Source organism: Trachurus trachurus (genome assembly GCF_905171665.1).
Source record: "Trachurus trachurus genome assembly, chromosome: 7".
In the NCBI taxonomy this organism is placed as follows: domain Eukaryota; kingdom Metazoa; phylum Chordata; class Actinopteri; order Carangiformes; family Carangidae; genus Trachurus; species Trachurus trachurus.
The window spans coordinates 11,706,056-11,720,760 of record NC_139901.1 but is presented as its reverse complement, the minus strand read 5'-3'; the positions used below and the strand labels follow the sequence as shown (position 1 = coordinate 11,720,760).

The following is a 14,705-nucleotide window of genomic DNA, read 5'->3' as shown; positions in this document are numbered from 1 at the left end:
CAATAATAAACAAAGTATAACCCAAGAATGCTGAAAAACCATGCTTTGTGAAAGTGGAGCTGTTGTAGGCCTACTGTGCAATCTTCAATTTGATGTGAAAATTAAACTTTTACTAATTGTGCAGGTAAATGGTAGCTCAAAGTCTGCCATTTCCATGGACATGAACTAAAGAAAACTTCCGACCAACAAATTAATGTTAGGCTATAAAATTACAATTTTTGTTGATTATTTTTATGTATAGGCTAACATTTAAAAAAATAAGCCCAAATTAGTAATTTCACTGCTGTCTGTAATTTAACGAATATGTGTTGTGTTTCTTTGACAACATTGGAAAGTTTCATGACAATACGGTCTACATAAACTGGAAATGTTGAACCTTCTCCTGGGACCGATAGTGAAGTTATTTGGTCTCAATGAGAACATTTAAAGAAAAATATATTTCTTAATTTCCTTTCGCCTGCCCCTCATAAAACCTCACATACACTTTCGTCGCTTCTTGTACAGCTGTTTTGTTTTGTTTTTGGCAGCCTATCTATCACATTGAGTCGTATTATTATCAAACTCTCCGACAGGCGGCGGCCTCCTTGTGAGTTTGATTTGCGATACATGATTTACACCAGAGAAGAAGAAGATGAGGAAGTGACGTTGTCGTTCAGCTTCATGAAAACGACAGAGTTGACAACAAATTAGAGTGATTGTTCTGTAAATAGCGTGTACCGTTTTATTTTTTTTCTATAGACAGATATTTCCAAAGCTTCGCAACAGTATGTGCATGTTGCTGTGAAGACATTGGAGCTGCCTCGGCTATCTACGGCTAGGCAGTCAACGTAAGCTAACACAGTGCGAAGTGTTTTCACCTCGCAGACAGTGAGAAGCAGCTTGTTTACGTGACGTCTGGGAGTTGGCAGCCTCCAGTAAATGGCCTGCACTTTGGAGAAAGTGTTGGGCGATGCTCGGACCCTTCTCGAGAGGCTGAAGGAGCACGACACGGCCGCCGAGGGGCTGATAGAGCAGTCCGGGGCCCTCAGCCAAAGAGTGCAGGGCATGAGAGAGGTGGGAAATGCCCTTCCAGACAAGGTAAGGACGAGTGTCTTTACAAACAGGTTTCAGTCAGGTACGTGTGCGTTTTATACCGCACACGTACACGTTCAACTGCATACGTACAGGACTGAGCTGATGTCTCACTTCTGATAAAATTCAACTCTGTGTCCCTTTACTGCTCTTTCTCCTTGCAGCACATAGAAGATACTTCAGAGATTCAGGAGCTGACCAAATACAAGCCGCATGTCCTTCTGACTCAGGAAAATACTCAAATCAAGGAACTACAGCAGGAGAACAAAGGTAAAAAATTAATCCCACTCTATCTATAACACCTTGATGGACCAAGAAAACGACGGTGGTGGACGGCTCCTCTCTCTTTGCTGCAGTATGGAGCAATATAGAAGATCTTTGTACCTACAGACATCAGGCTTTTTAATTGTTCTGCAAATGGTAGATAAGCTGACAGACAAATGAATTTCCCTCTGGGGATTAATGAAGTAATTCGTATTCGTATAGTGTTTGTGAGCGTGTTGTGTTTTTGGTAACCCTCTTTATGACTGTCACTGCAGAGCTGTGGTTGTCTCTTGAGGAACACCAGTACGCTTTGGAGCTGATCATGGGTCGATACCGCAAGCAGATGCTTCAGCTAATGATGGCAAAGAAGGAGCTGGACACCAAACCGGTGCTCAGCCTCCATGAGGACCACGCAAAGGTACACATGCTTTTTCAGCATCTACTCAGTCATTCATAGGGTGGGTTTACACAGGAATTTCATTGATTTTGGGAAATGTCCTGCTGCCCTGCATCTTTCAGGAGGTGCAAAGCCAGGTGGAGCGAATATGCGAGATGGGCCAGGTGATGAGAAGAGCAGTGCAGGTGGATGATCAGCACTACTGCTCCATTCGAGAGAGGCTCGCTCAGCTAGAGGTGAGAACAGCTGAACCAAGAAGAGCTGGAAAAGTTTATCTGAGAGAACCTGTGTTACTGCATAAATGTAATACTGTAATTGGCTATTTTGTATCAACTCAGAAAAAAATATATTTAACAGCACTTTTTTTTTCTATATACATATGAAAAAAGCATCTGTTTATGTTCTATATTGTATGTTTTTACATTCAGAGCCAACTGGCCAACTTTCTGACCAATTTATTCAAGAGCTGTTTTACCCACAGATCATCAAAAATAAGTTTATTTTTCTCCACTGAACAGTTCTAGTTTTAGTTGCCCAGGATTTGTTCATCCCCAAGACATGTACTGGCATCCAAACACACATCTCTTTCTCTTTTGTTCCATTCACTGGATAGAATAATCACATATTAAGGCACAATTTTATTAAATTTCCAAGTTGAATTGGTTAGATCCTGTTATACCCGCCTAGAGCTCTTAGTTATTTTTGATTTTAGTAATTCTTCAGTGCTTTAAATGCCATGAATGTAATTTAATTGGACATGGAATGAGAAGGGTGGACTTATAAAACCAAAACTTTCTGCACAGACACCAGTCACCTCTGGTCTGACCCGTTAACTTTTAATATTAAACATGAGCAATGTTTTTTTCTTAAATGCATGATTATCTTGTCATGTTCAGATTGAGAACAAAGAGCTGAGGGACCTCCTGGCCATCAGCAAGAACTCTGTGAAAATGGCGAGTGAAGACTGCAACCAGCCAGCAACAGTAGCACAAGAACAGTCCCCTCAATCAGAGTCCGATGAGTGACCCTCAGTGTGAACTATGAACGGGGAGTCAAGTCCTTCAGGACCAGGAGACAGGGTTGATGATCTCTTCACCTGTGTTCACCACTTTTTTTTTCTTTTATCACACAAGTTGGAATGCAGTCAGATCGCAGCAACTCTTTTGTAGTAAAAGCCACTTAAACACAACATTTTGACACTCAGTAGCATTTCCCTGTGGGTGTATTTGGATGGTAGCTATTGTAAGATTTCGTATGTACAGTACAGTATACATATGTTCTCACACACACTCACACACACGTACTGGGGTAAAGGCAGTAAAAGCAAAGGGGATTAATTTTGTTTTGGCCAAAGATACATTTACTCGTCAAGGACACAGTTTCTACCTCTTTGTTGCCCCTTTGCTGTTCACCCACAATCACAATGTGTAAAACGCTTACACGCACACACCCCTCTCTGAGTTCATTCAAAATCATATTAAGAAGCCAATTTGTAGTTTGCGCCATTTTAATAAGCTGTGCTTGGTAATCGCTCTGCCAACATGATGACTTTTGGCTGTTTCACACAGTATGCCTGCTGAGGAGTGACAGTGGATCATTTATATGTGGTTGTCAATCATTTTATGAATTTGATACGTTTGTCAGTCTGTTTGTAGAGTTCATATAACATGACTTCCATGTTTAGTACCTTGATTCAGTGTGGTAAACACCAGTTTTCTAGTTGTCGGGTTTGGATGTAAACAAATGTTCCAGCTGTTGTAATTTAATGGTAACAATTTCAAAATATGCCAACTTTTTGTGTAATGGATATCAAATGTTTGCACACTGTGTTACCTGAAAATGTATATTGTCATCTCAGGAAATTGGTGTTAATAAGGTGATCATGCTGTAATGACTTCATGGCAGTATACTGATTTGTGTCAAACAAAATTTCATTCAGAAACTTTAAAATAAATTTGCAATAAAAAAAATGTCATCATCTCTGAATTTTATCTATCGTGATTTGTGACAAACTTAAATATCATCAGAACACTTTAGAAATATCTGTATGTGCCTAGTCATGTTGTGGCTGCAAAGAAATGCATACAGGCAACCATAGGTCAGTAGCTTCAGTTTATTCTCACATTGGACAGGGTTAAAAGGGCAAAACATGTCTGATTTCAACCGTAGATGATGGAAAAGACAGACAACATAAATCCAATGCGCTCAGCCTGCCTTGTGTCAAACAACTGCAATATAAGACTTTATTAAGGACACAATCCAGAGGTCCAAGAGTAGAGGTGGTGCATTAGTGTGGAGAATATTTTTGAGAATGACAATACTCTCTGTGTAAGGACCTCTGTGGAAGGACATTGATTTAAGTAGTTTTTCTCAGTTTTTGAAAGCTAATGGAGGTCCGACTGTGTATTACCAGAGCCAGTCTAATTCTCTGGTATTACTGTGGTGGTCAGGTCAAATGTAGTGTGCTCGTTGAGTGTGAACTCGACTGTGGTTCCTTCACCCTTCACCCATTTACCGCGCGATGGCGACATTAACCCGCATTATGACGCATCGCGAGGTTTGCGACGGTGGTTTAGTGCTGCGTTCAATGTTATAAGAAAAGGCAAAAGACACGCCAAGTGTTTAAATATCTGGAAAATAAATAACATGTTTTAAACTGGGATTATAAAACTTGAAACTGTAACAAATAATCATCGATTAGCCGTTCGTCCGATTGAAATAACTGAAAATTGAAATTGAAAAAGATTTACATATCCGACAGCACGTGAAAGCAGCATCAGAGCTGCATTTGACACCTCTCGCCTGACACAAGCTAATGTTCAGTATGTCTGAGAAGGAGCTTGGGAAAAAGTGGGACCGATGCCTAGCAGACAGTGCCATCAAACTCGGTAATTACCCCTGAATCTTCCACATGTTTCGACATTGTATCGTCCCAGAATTGGGACAAACGGAGCCGCGGTTTTTCTTACTGGAGTGCAGAGCTGTCATTGACTGGGAGGCTAACTAGCTAGCCATAAAGGGCTTGTAAAGGACAACTGTACCAGCATGATATCCACGACTTAATTAATTGCCACAGGTTAAATTAGGGTTAGTGTTTCGTTAAACAACACAGCCGTCGGTTCTGTTGCTTTAACATTATATTCATCATTAGTATTTCAGTCTCCTGTATTTTATCATAGGCATATTTAAGAAAACGCTAGTCCTACACCTACACCTAACCTTCACATTAATTCATCAATACGTTTTAGGACACTGTAGTGCCCACAACTGAATCCAGCATATTACACACAATGCCAGCATACCATGCAAAGTTGACATTGTTTCGACTCAAGAGCTCAACAGTTTTCTGAGAAGAACAGATCTTGATCTAGATGGCAGCAGTGACCTGGTTAATGTTCAATTTACCTATTGAAATAAGACATCTTGTTGAAAAACTGGAATTACAACCCTGTATTCTGCACACAGTCAATAACAAAAAGGTCATACATACTACATCAGAGGCGGACTTAATAATAATAATAATAATAATAATAATAATAATAATAATAATAATAATAATAATAATGACAATAATAATAATAATAATAATAATAATAATAATAATAATAATAATAACAATAATAACAATGATTATTGTTATGTATAGCATATAAGAAATAGCAAAATTGATGGTATTTGAAAGCAGTAAATTACACCACTAAAAGCCCAACAGACAACAACACCAAATGTGAAATTGGTGCACCAACTGGTTGCCTTCTGATAATAAGTAGTTTTAATACAAATTTTAGGTTGGTTATTGAGCTAGCCTGAGGTCCACAGGTGGGCACAGGTAATGACAAAGCGTTAGGGTTAGTCTCCCCTGTTTTACCAGTCTGGACCCAGATACAACCAGAAGAATTGTCAGAGGACCTTCAGATGCATAGCCTATATGGGATAAGAAACTTGGCAACGTTTTCAGTACTTAGTAATAAAAAAAAATTATAATCTTAAAATCAATTCTAAATTTAACAGTCAACCAGTAATGTGCAGCTAAAGCTTATGACTGAATCCAGACGACTGGTGTTTTTTGAAACAATAAGAGGAAGTAACGTTAAATTATAATTAGGCCTAATTATCAGGAAAAAATATGAGGAAAATACAGTGCTTCCCACCAACCTGCTTTATGAATGAAATTTGAGTAGTGGTAATTAATCATCTGTCATATTTTCTCTGTTTTTCCAGGCACTGGACTGGGGCTAGGAATCGTGTTTTCTGTTCTGTTCTTTAAACGTAAGTAGTTTCAGTGGATTGTCAATGTGCTGCATCTTGAATGTTTCATTTGGCTCTGAGGTCCTTGACGGGAGGAGCGGAGCTCTGTAGGATACAAGTAGTTATTTTCTACTGCCAGCATTTGAAAGGCTTTTTCATTTAACAGCCACTGGAATGTTGTCTTTATTGACAAAGTGGAAACACAATTCAACACTTATTTGTAATTGGGCGGTTATAGTGCTTTTGTTTGTGAGAAAAGTACCAATAACACCCATCCTCTACAGCAGAGAAATAAATGTTGCAGCTACATGTAGAGAAATATGTAAAACACAAACAGAAGTGTTAAAAGGATTTCACACATTGTGTCTGGTATGTTGTAAATCACACTGTGAAGTGCGTCTTTGTGTATTTTTCTGTGCGCAAGGAAACACTTAAGTTCCTGTTTCTTTTGTAGGGCATACATGGCCAATTTCATTCGGCTCAGGAGCAGGACTCGGCATGGCATACGCCAACTGTCAGAATGACCTAAGGTCACATTATCTGCTGCACAGAGGCGAAAAGGTTAGTCAATGCAATAAAATAAACCAATTAAATGATATTTCTTACTCGGAAAAACACACCTGTGCTTTTGTTTATGTATTTAACTAATTTCTGTTTTCTTCAACAGGAGCAATAGCTGCAAGTCAACAAGGGATTGTCTTTTTTAAAATTTGTTTTGTTTTGTTTTGCTTTGTCTGTGGAAGAGTCACTATTTGCACTGTTCTACAGTTAGATTATGGTCTCCCTGTTGATCTATCCATCCCTAGTATGACTCTGTATGATTTGTATGTGCCTAATCAGGACAGTACAGTCTGCGTTTATTTAATAAAATAATCATATCAACAAAAACAGTGACATGGTGATTAATTCTTCCTCACATGCGGTACAAAACGGGACAAAAACACAAGAATGATGTGATGAATTGACAACAGCGCGATCATAACATGTGCGCTCCAGGCAGCAGTATTGGTGGTACTCGAAAAAAAGTAATAGGTGTCAAAGTGTCAATGCAGCTTTGAAAAGGCCTATTTATCATTTATTTGTCAATGTGAGTGGGTGTGATTCTCTGAAATGTGTCGGGCAGGAAGGTGGAGGCAGCAGTGCAAACGCTGTCCCATAAGGTGGTGGGCTTGGTGTGGGTGAGAGGTGGGGGAGGTTGGTAAAGGGGGGTCAACAGAGGGTTGGCAGCAGCAGATCTGATGTGGCAGATGACTGGGGAGCAGCGACGGTGGAGATTAGTCACGAGGGCGCATGAAAATTGAGAGCGTTGTGTTTTATGTTCAGTATTTGACAATGCTGTTGAAATGGAGCTGGAGTGCACTGGACTTTACCCCCTATGAATGATGTTGTCTTATGTTTAATATTCAAGTACTGCTGTCGGGGAATGAATAATCATTGTTATCACGTCATCTGGCTGTTAAGCTTGAGAATGAAGTAGCTCTATTGTTTTCTGATTGTTGGTGGAACAGGGAATGTGGATTGTACTTTACTTTAACCTTTGTCTGTTATTGACAAACTGCCAGATGCTCTGTATCTGTGGCTTTTAATTAATTTCTCATCTTTAGTTATTTGATAACTGCGTTACAGTAAGTCAATGAGGCTTTTTGACACAATAGAAAAAACTCTCATGTAAAAACATGAAAGAAAATCTCAGACCTTTCACTCTGATGCACCTAAATTATCACCACTGGTGGAGATAATGCAGCTGGAGATAATTTGTGTGTAGTCAAGATGTGGCCGATGGTCTGAGAAAAAACGCACCTGTATCTTGAGGGACCATCGGTCATTAATAACTACATCATGAAGTAAGAATAGGAAAAGAGGGGGAAAAAAACCTATTCCAAAGGTTACTGTATCAAAGTAGAAAAGCTTAATTACCAGTGTGATTCAGCATCACAGATCATTAAAACTTTAAGTAACCTGAGAAGGTGAATCTTTTTTAATGGACTGAATAGACTGCTAGATCAGTCACATCAAATTTTTATCATGCATAATAAAAATACTGTCATAGTTGTATCTCAGTGGTTAAAAATATCACGAGTAAGACCACCCACACCAGTTCCTATGATGCAGAGTGAGCATTTCTTGGCTGTGATTGTGCATGGTTATGCATTAACAGCTCAATGCTCTGACACGCTCCTTCTCAGTAGGTGTGTGCTCAGGCTGGGAGATACGCTGGAGTGGCCGACACAGGGATTAGCAGGAGCGAGCGATATAAAAGCAGCACCACAAGGACCATGGTACCTGTAGAGCACTTGTGAGCGGAGCCTTGCTTACAAATGACTGCTGCACAGTTTTGTGTTGCTCTCTTTGCTTCCCCATGTCGTTTCCCTGAATAGAAGGACTTGTGGAAAGAACAGCAGGGCACCAGCACAGCAGAGGACTTGCCGAAGCTGTACAATGCCACTTCTGGGAGGTGAGGAATAATTCTGAGATTTTTGTAGTTCTTGTATTGCTCATCCTCAATAGATACTCTCACCGGCACTGCTCTCATATGACTCGTCAAGGCTCATCTCCGTGTGTGCCCTCCTCCAGCGACTGTCATCACTGTGACACGCTGCTTCGAAAACCCTCTGTGAGCCGTCGAATGGCTCATTCAGGCTCGTAGCTGTGGATGAGGCAGGGGCATGGAGAGATGAGTGAAACTCTGCTGCTGATTCTGATCACTACTCTGGTGCCAGTGGAAGTAAGCCTCGGGCACCCGGGTGTATTCCTGCCCAAAGGAAGATGGAGATATTCATTCACGGAGAATGGTCCAATTGACCTTATCTGGGAGACAATTGGATGGCTTCTCATCACAACACCTCTTTGGCTTGATTTTGTTCTACAATGCTCCTGGAGTGAGAGGGTAATGTAACATATAGTGGAGTCTGAAGGGGAATCTGAAGAGCTGGTTTGATTGATCGTTTGAAACCGGCACCATGACTGACTCTCACTTGTCTGGCTCTGTTGGAAGCTACAACAGCAGCTTTCCCACCACCACCACCACCACCAACACCAGTGCTTGGAATATCACTGGCAGCGGTCCGTGGTTGTTGGCCTTCATGTTGACTGTCATCATCCTCATGACAGTCTGCGGCAACCTATTGCTCATCGCCTTGGTGTTCGCCCACCGCTCTTTGCGTTGCACCTCAAACTGCTTCCTGGTGTCTTTGTTCCTGTCTGACCTGATGGTGGCCCTGGTGGTCATGCCCCCAGCCATGCTTAACGTGCTGTGTGGGGCCTGGGTGTTGTGGCCTGCCTTTTGCCCAATTTGGCTGTGCTTCGATGTCATGTGCTGCAGCGCGTCCATCCTCAACCTGTGTGTGATCAGCCTGGACCGTTACCTCTTCATCATCTCACCATTGCGGTACAAACAGAGGATGACGCCACCTCGGGCGTTACTCCTCGTGGGAGCTGCTTGGGGGTTGGCAGCCTTGGCGTCTTTTCTGCCCATTGAGATGAAATGGCACAGTTTAGGCCTCGGGAGCGGACACTCATCCACTCCCGAGGTCAGCAGCAGCAGCAACATCAGCTCCTACTCTGACACGCTCTACCCAGCCTCCTACTTTCAAGTGTCCCCATCAGGAGGCCTGTCCTTCCAGTGTCGCCTGCGAGTCACCCTGCCCTTCGCCTTCGTGGCATCTGTACTCACCTTCTTTTTGCCCTCCAGCGCTATTTGCTTCACCTACTGCCGGATCCTTCTGGCGGCACGGAGGCAGGCAAAGAGGGTAGCAGCAATGAGCCACCCACCACACCCACATCCCTCTCTCGGGGAGCCCTCCCGACCCCCTTCACCTGGGATTGCTGCAGTCCAAGCTCAGCAGCAGGACAGAGAGGACTGTAGGTACCAGGAACCTCCTGTGTCACAAAATGTACCGGTAAGAAATAGTCAAGGATGAGCGGGGACTAAGAGCACGGCAATTTCTAAACTAGAATGTCTGACAGAATGCTATTATTTTAAAATAGTAGAGTGACCTTTAAGTGCAGCAGATTTTAATGAGAACAAAGTGTAAAAAGGTAGATTCTGTGTGTAGAAAAATGTAGCACCAAGACCAGAACCAGATAACAGTTGTCCATCTAATGCAGGATTTTTCCAGCTTGCCCTTTTCTCAACATTTTTAAGGTTTTACATAATATTGTTCAATTTCCAATGTTCAGTCCCCATAAAATGGCAATTATACCGTTGAAATCCTCTCTCTGATCACAGGTCACAGAAGGATTGCATTTTTTTTTTTCTTTTTCTTTCAAAAAATATGTTTGAAAGCTCAAATTCACATTTTATTGATTAAATGACCTTAATTCTGAGTTTAAGGTCCTGATTACCTTGTTTGGAAGTATGACTGGAAGTATTGCCCATACATAAACTGAGATTTTGTATGCATTACTGCATTATGTTTGGGTAGGTGGGCATTACAAAGAAGTTGTAGTGGTTGTAGAAGTTGTTGAGCCTTCCTTTTAATGAAGAAATAATCAAAATCACATTTATTACCAAGTAGGTTTTCACACATGGGGAAATACATGAGTCAAGAAGTGTAATATAAACAAGAAACAATAATGACAATAAAAATGTACGAAAAAAAAAAGGAAAATATATAAGAGTTAATTTTGCATAAATTTTGCTATACAAATAAAGTTGATTAATAAATGTAGTAGATGTCACTTAGCATGAACCTATGCAAGAATATAACATTTGGTGTGCAAGATCAGGGAGATAAACCCTCTTGAAACTTTATTCATTATTATTCTCTGACAAAAGATTAAAGTCTTCTGCATGAAACATGTTTTGCTCTTCAGTCGTCTTAACCCTCAAACATAAGAAAAGACTCAGGGAGGAGGTGTAAAACCTGCCTAGAAACGTGGTGAGAAAAGTAGGCCTACAGACAGTGTCAGATGTGAAATGCCGCAAGTATCACAGCCACATAGTCTGATAGTCTGTCACATTTCTATGCAGTAAAGCTACACACACACGCACACACACACACACGTTTGTATGGCTATCTTTGTGAGGACACTCATTGACATAATGTATTCCCTAGCCCCTTACCCTAACCTTAACCATCCAAAACAAATGCCTAACCTTAACCATTACTCTTAACCTAACTTAAACCTAATTATAATAACCTAGTTATTATAAAGTCTTAACCCTCAAACAGCCCTTGGAAGGGGTCTGAGAAAGTGAGGCCAAAATGTCCTCACTTGACCAAACGGTCCTCACTATGATGGTTTAAAACTCAAACTGGTCCTCACATGTATAGCTGTACAAGTACACACTTACACACAAAAATCTGTTAAATTGAGTCTCAGAGACCTAGCTTAAAAAATCTAATTTGAATATAGTAAACTACATTCAACGTTCAGTCTTACCATTGAAAAACTTTCCATATTCACTTTATTCACTGTCACATATATTTTGTGTCAGCTTATTTAACCTCCTCATGACAGAATAAGTCTCAGACCAAAACTGTTACAGTTGCATATGGAAATGTTCTAGATATCTCTTGTCTATCTTCTCCCAAAATTTCAGTCATCAGAAGAATTAGTAACGGTTTATGTTTATTTTTCTGTAGCCTGTAACACAGTAATCAGCTTTGAAAGAGCTAATTGGACATTTTCATTTGAACAAACTGGCTAGCTGCGTTCGTGTGCTGTCACTCTGTGATAAATTAAGCTAGTAACCAGCTACAATGTGCAAATATGGCTATTTTGTAAATTAGAAAAAAAAAAATTTCAACTAAATCTTGAATAACAACTTTGCAGTTTTATGTCAACCACCTATCAAATGCAAAGAGGAAGTCAACATTTTTCAAAATAAAGCAATTTGCATGTCATAGGTGGACATAAAGAGGTGTTTTACTGCACTATTTTCTAATGTCCACAGCCTTCAGTGAACAGTGAGCGCCGTCTGGCTCACAGGCAGGGTCGGAGGGCACTGAAGGCCAGTCTGACACTGGGGGTTCTCCTGGGACTCTTCTTCAGCGCTTGGCTACCCTTTTTCATCACCAACATGGCTCAGGTTAGTGAAGGCATGCACTGACTCCCTCACAGATATGACACAATGGGATAAATACAGCTACATGACATTTGACACATCGACCACATCTTGGATGTGGAATAGTCCTACATGGCCGGATGAGCAGGAACAGGTGAATTCACTCCATTCAGTTTGCCTTTGTCTGAACTCACATAAGATCTTCCTTCACCATTTAGGCCTCATTTGACAAGTCTGATTTTCTCACAAATTTCTACATGTGATGAGCAGAAAAACAGTGTGAAAAAACATGCAAAAGAGAGCAAAACCACTTGGATACAGATCTATTTTTTATTGGCCAGCCTCGGCGTCACAGCCGTGCCAAGCTACCCAACAACAAAGTAGTCTGGCATTTCTGCTTCATGTGGCTGACTCATTCCAAAGCCCAGAAAACAACACACCAAAGTACCATTTATCATTTGGGTTCTTTTGTTGTTGATCTAGATTTGATGAGATTGCGCACACACACTTGTTACCCAGAAAGCAATAAATAAGTTGGGGGGGTTTACAGAACACTTAGGGTTGGTGCATCTAAATTGGTAATGACACTTGTCCTGTTTTTCAAGCTTTCAATGATCCAGTCATTTTGATTTCCCATCTGTGCCCTCTCGCTTCTCCACTGCTTAACATAGAGCACAGAGACTTGACTGTGCCTGCTCTCTCCTTCCTTTTCACACTCAATGTGGTGTGTGAAACTCACCCCTCCTTTCTGTCCCATTCCCACCGCCTCCCTGTCTCATCTTGGTAGTATTGGACGCTCTCCTTTAACAGCTGTCTCCTCCTTCACTGTCCCTCTCTAAACCTGGTGGTGATGTCCAGCATCAGTGCGTTTAAATGTATTGGCCAACAGAGAAAACAACATGTTCTCCAAAAAAAGAAGTGATGGACAGTCCAAATGATTTAAGACAAGAAAATGTGTCTTCCCTTTTTGGTAAAAAAAAATTCAGCTGTGGGGTAGGGATTTGGCTGATTCATAAATGTTCAAAATTTACCATAAATGACACATAGCTACACGTGTAAATGCTTGAATAGTAAATAGTAAAAAATAAATATTATACTATAGTAATGTTCTCCGATTTAATTATCTGTTTATTTACATAGAGGCTGTGAATCACCTTCTGTTTGTTTCATAATGTCCCAGCTAAAAAAAAAAGGGACAAAGGAGGTATATTAAAAAGTAAATGAATAAATAATGTATGTGCAATGAATTTAAAATAATTGCATGTGCAGAGGTTACAAATAAATAAATATAAATGTTGCCAAGTGTGAAAATGTATGAATAGAAAAGCAAAACATTATATTATTTATTTATTCTATTCCTTCATTGTCTCTTTCCAGTACACTGACTTTTGTCAATAAAAATAAATTAATCATTTTGCACTATATCTACTGATATAAAATGATAAATAAATGAATAATGGATTGATGGATTTCATTGTAGCCTAATATAAATTAAATATGCTATGTGGAGTTTTAATTTTACCAGTTGTGTTTTTCAGTGTTTCTATTTGTGTCCTTGACATCACACCAGTATCTTGCAGGCATATGTGTAATGCTCAATGCAATGTCCATGTTTCCACATGCTTGTGGGTCAGTGACATGATGCAACCCAGTGCCAAGCGGTATTCTTTCATAAAAATCTGACTGTACAGGAAAATAAATCTACACTCAAATGTGGAATAAATTCACTTTTGCAATGCAACACTGCAAGTTTTACATAATTTGTCACATTATTTAGATTAAAAAAGCTGTGTTTTTGGCTATGTCCCACTCAGTACTGCTAAAATGCATTAAAATGTACAGAAACACATCTATTTCAATTTAATGTTTTCAGAAGAAAGTATATTTTTTATACACTTAAATAAAATATTTAATATTTATCATTCTTTTGTGGTTACACCATTTGACATTTTCAGGGGCATTCAGTCTTACTTCTGTTTGAAAAAAAAAAAGGTTCAAATCATTTCAAATGATATAAAACCAACATGAATACAAAATGTATATTTTAACAAATCTGATGCATGCTTTTAAAACATTTTTTTAAAGATATTTCTGAATTGCTCATCTGGCCAACCCTTATTTGTCACTGACCCTAGTACACATGGACAGAACAAATAACACTGGGACTCTCTTGCTCCATAACTCTTTCATGGTCAAATTTCTACACGTTACTGTACCTTGAAAATCTATATAGCCTATGTTTTTATTTTATGGTATTATTTTCTGTGTTCATATTTGTATTTCTGTCATAAATTATTTTTACATGTATACTGTATATGCACTGATGGTTGCAATTGTCCTCACTGTCTTCATCCAGGCAGTATGTGAATGTGTCCCCCTTGCCCTTTTTGATGCCATCACCTGGCTGGGCTACTGCAACAGCACCATGAACCCCATCATCTACCCGCTCTTCATGAGAGACTTCAAACGCGCTTTGGGGAAGCTCTTGCCCTGCTGTTCCTCTCAGTCGCCCAGGAGACCCTCGCCAGCGCTGTCCCTCTCTCTACGCAACTCAGGGGAGCCCAACATTGCCAGCAACACCCCCTCTCCTCTGGCCTCCGACCCCACCCACCCGCCTGCCACTGCCACTGATGCTGTCAACCTGCTAGACGCCGAGCACGCTGGGATCCAACTGCCTCTGCTTCTGCCCAATCAGGTCGACACCCTGGATTAAAG

At 40.3% G+C, this 14,705-nt stretch overlaps 3 protein-coding genes across 3 annotated transcripts; all 3 read left to right on the top strand.

Moving 5' to 3' along the window:
* Positions 1–629: 629 nt before the first annotated feature.
* sike1 (suppressor of IKBKE 1) lies at positions 630–3,695 on the top strand. Its single transcript, XM_083974592.1, has 5 exons — positions 630–1,077; positions 1,236–1,341; positions 1,611–1,753; positions 1,855–1,968; positions 2,629–3,695. The coding sequence occupies exons 1-5, from the start codon at positions 919–921 to the stop codon at positions 2,755–2,757; spliced, it is 651 nt and encodes a 216-aa protein (XP_083830718.1). The 5' UTR covers positions 630–918; the 3' UTR covers positions 2,758–3,695.
* Positions 3,696–4,518: 823 nt separating this feature from the next.
* micos10 (mitochondrial contact site and cristae organizing system subunit 10) lies at positions 4,519–6,861 on the top strand. Its single transcript, XM_083975175.1, has 4 exons — positions 4,519–4,620; positions 5,954–6,001; positions 6,435–6,541; positions 6,648–6,861. The coding sequence occupies exons 1-4, from the start codon at positions 4,548–4,550 to the stop codon at positions 6,654–6,656; spliced, it is 237 nt and encodes a 78-aa protein (XP_083831301.1). The 5' UTR covers positions 4,519–4,547; the 3' UTR covers positions 6,657–6,861.
* Positions 6,862–8,940: 2,079 nt separating this feature from the next.
* On the top strand, positions 8,941–14,703 carry htr6 (5-hydroxytryptamine (serotonin) receptor 6; the record flags this gene model as incomplete). The annotated part of the gene is made up of 3 exons (XM_083975462.1): positions 8,941–9,879; positions 11,880–12,014; positions 14,347–14,703. The coding sequence occupies 3 exons, from the start codon at positions 8,941–8,943 to the stop codon at positions 14,701–14,703; spliced, it is 1,431 nt and encodes a 476-aa protein (XP_083831588.1).
* Between the last annotated feature and the right edge of the window lie 2 nt (positions 14,704–14,705).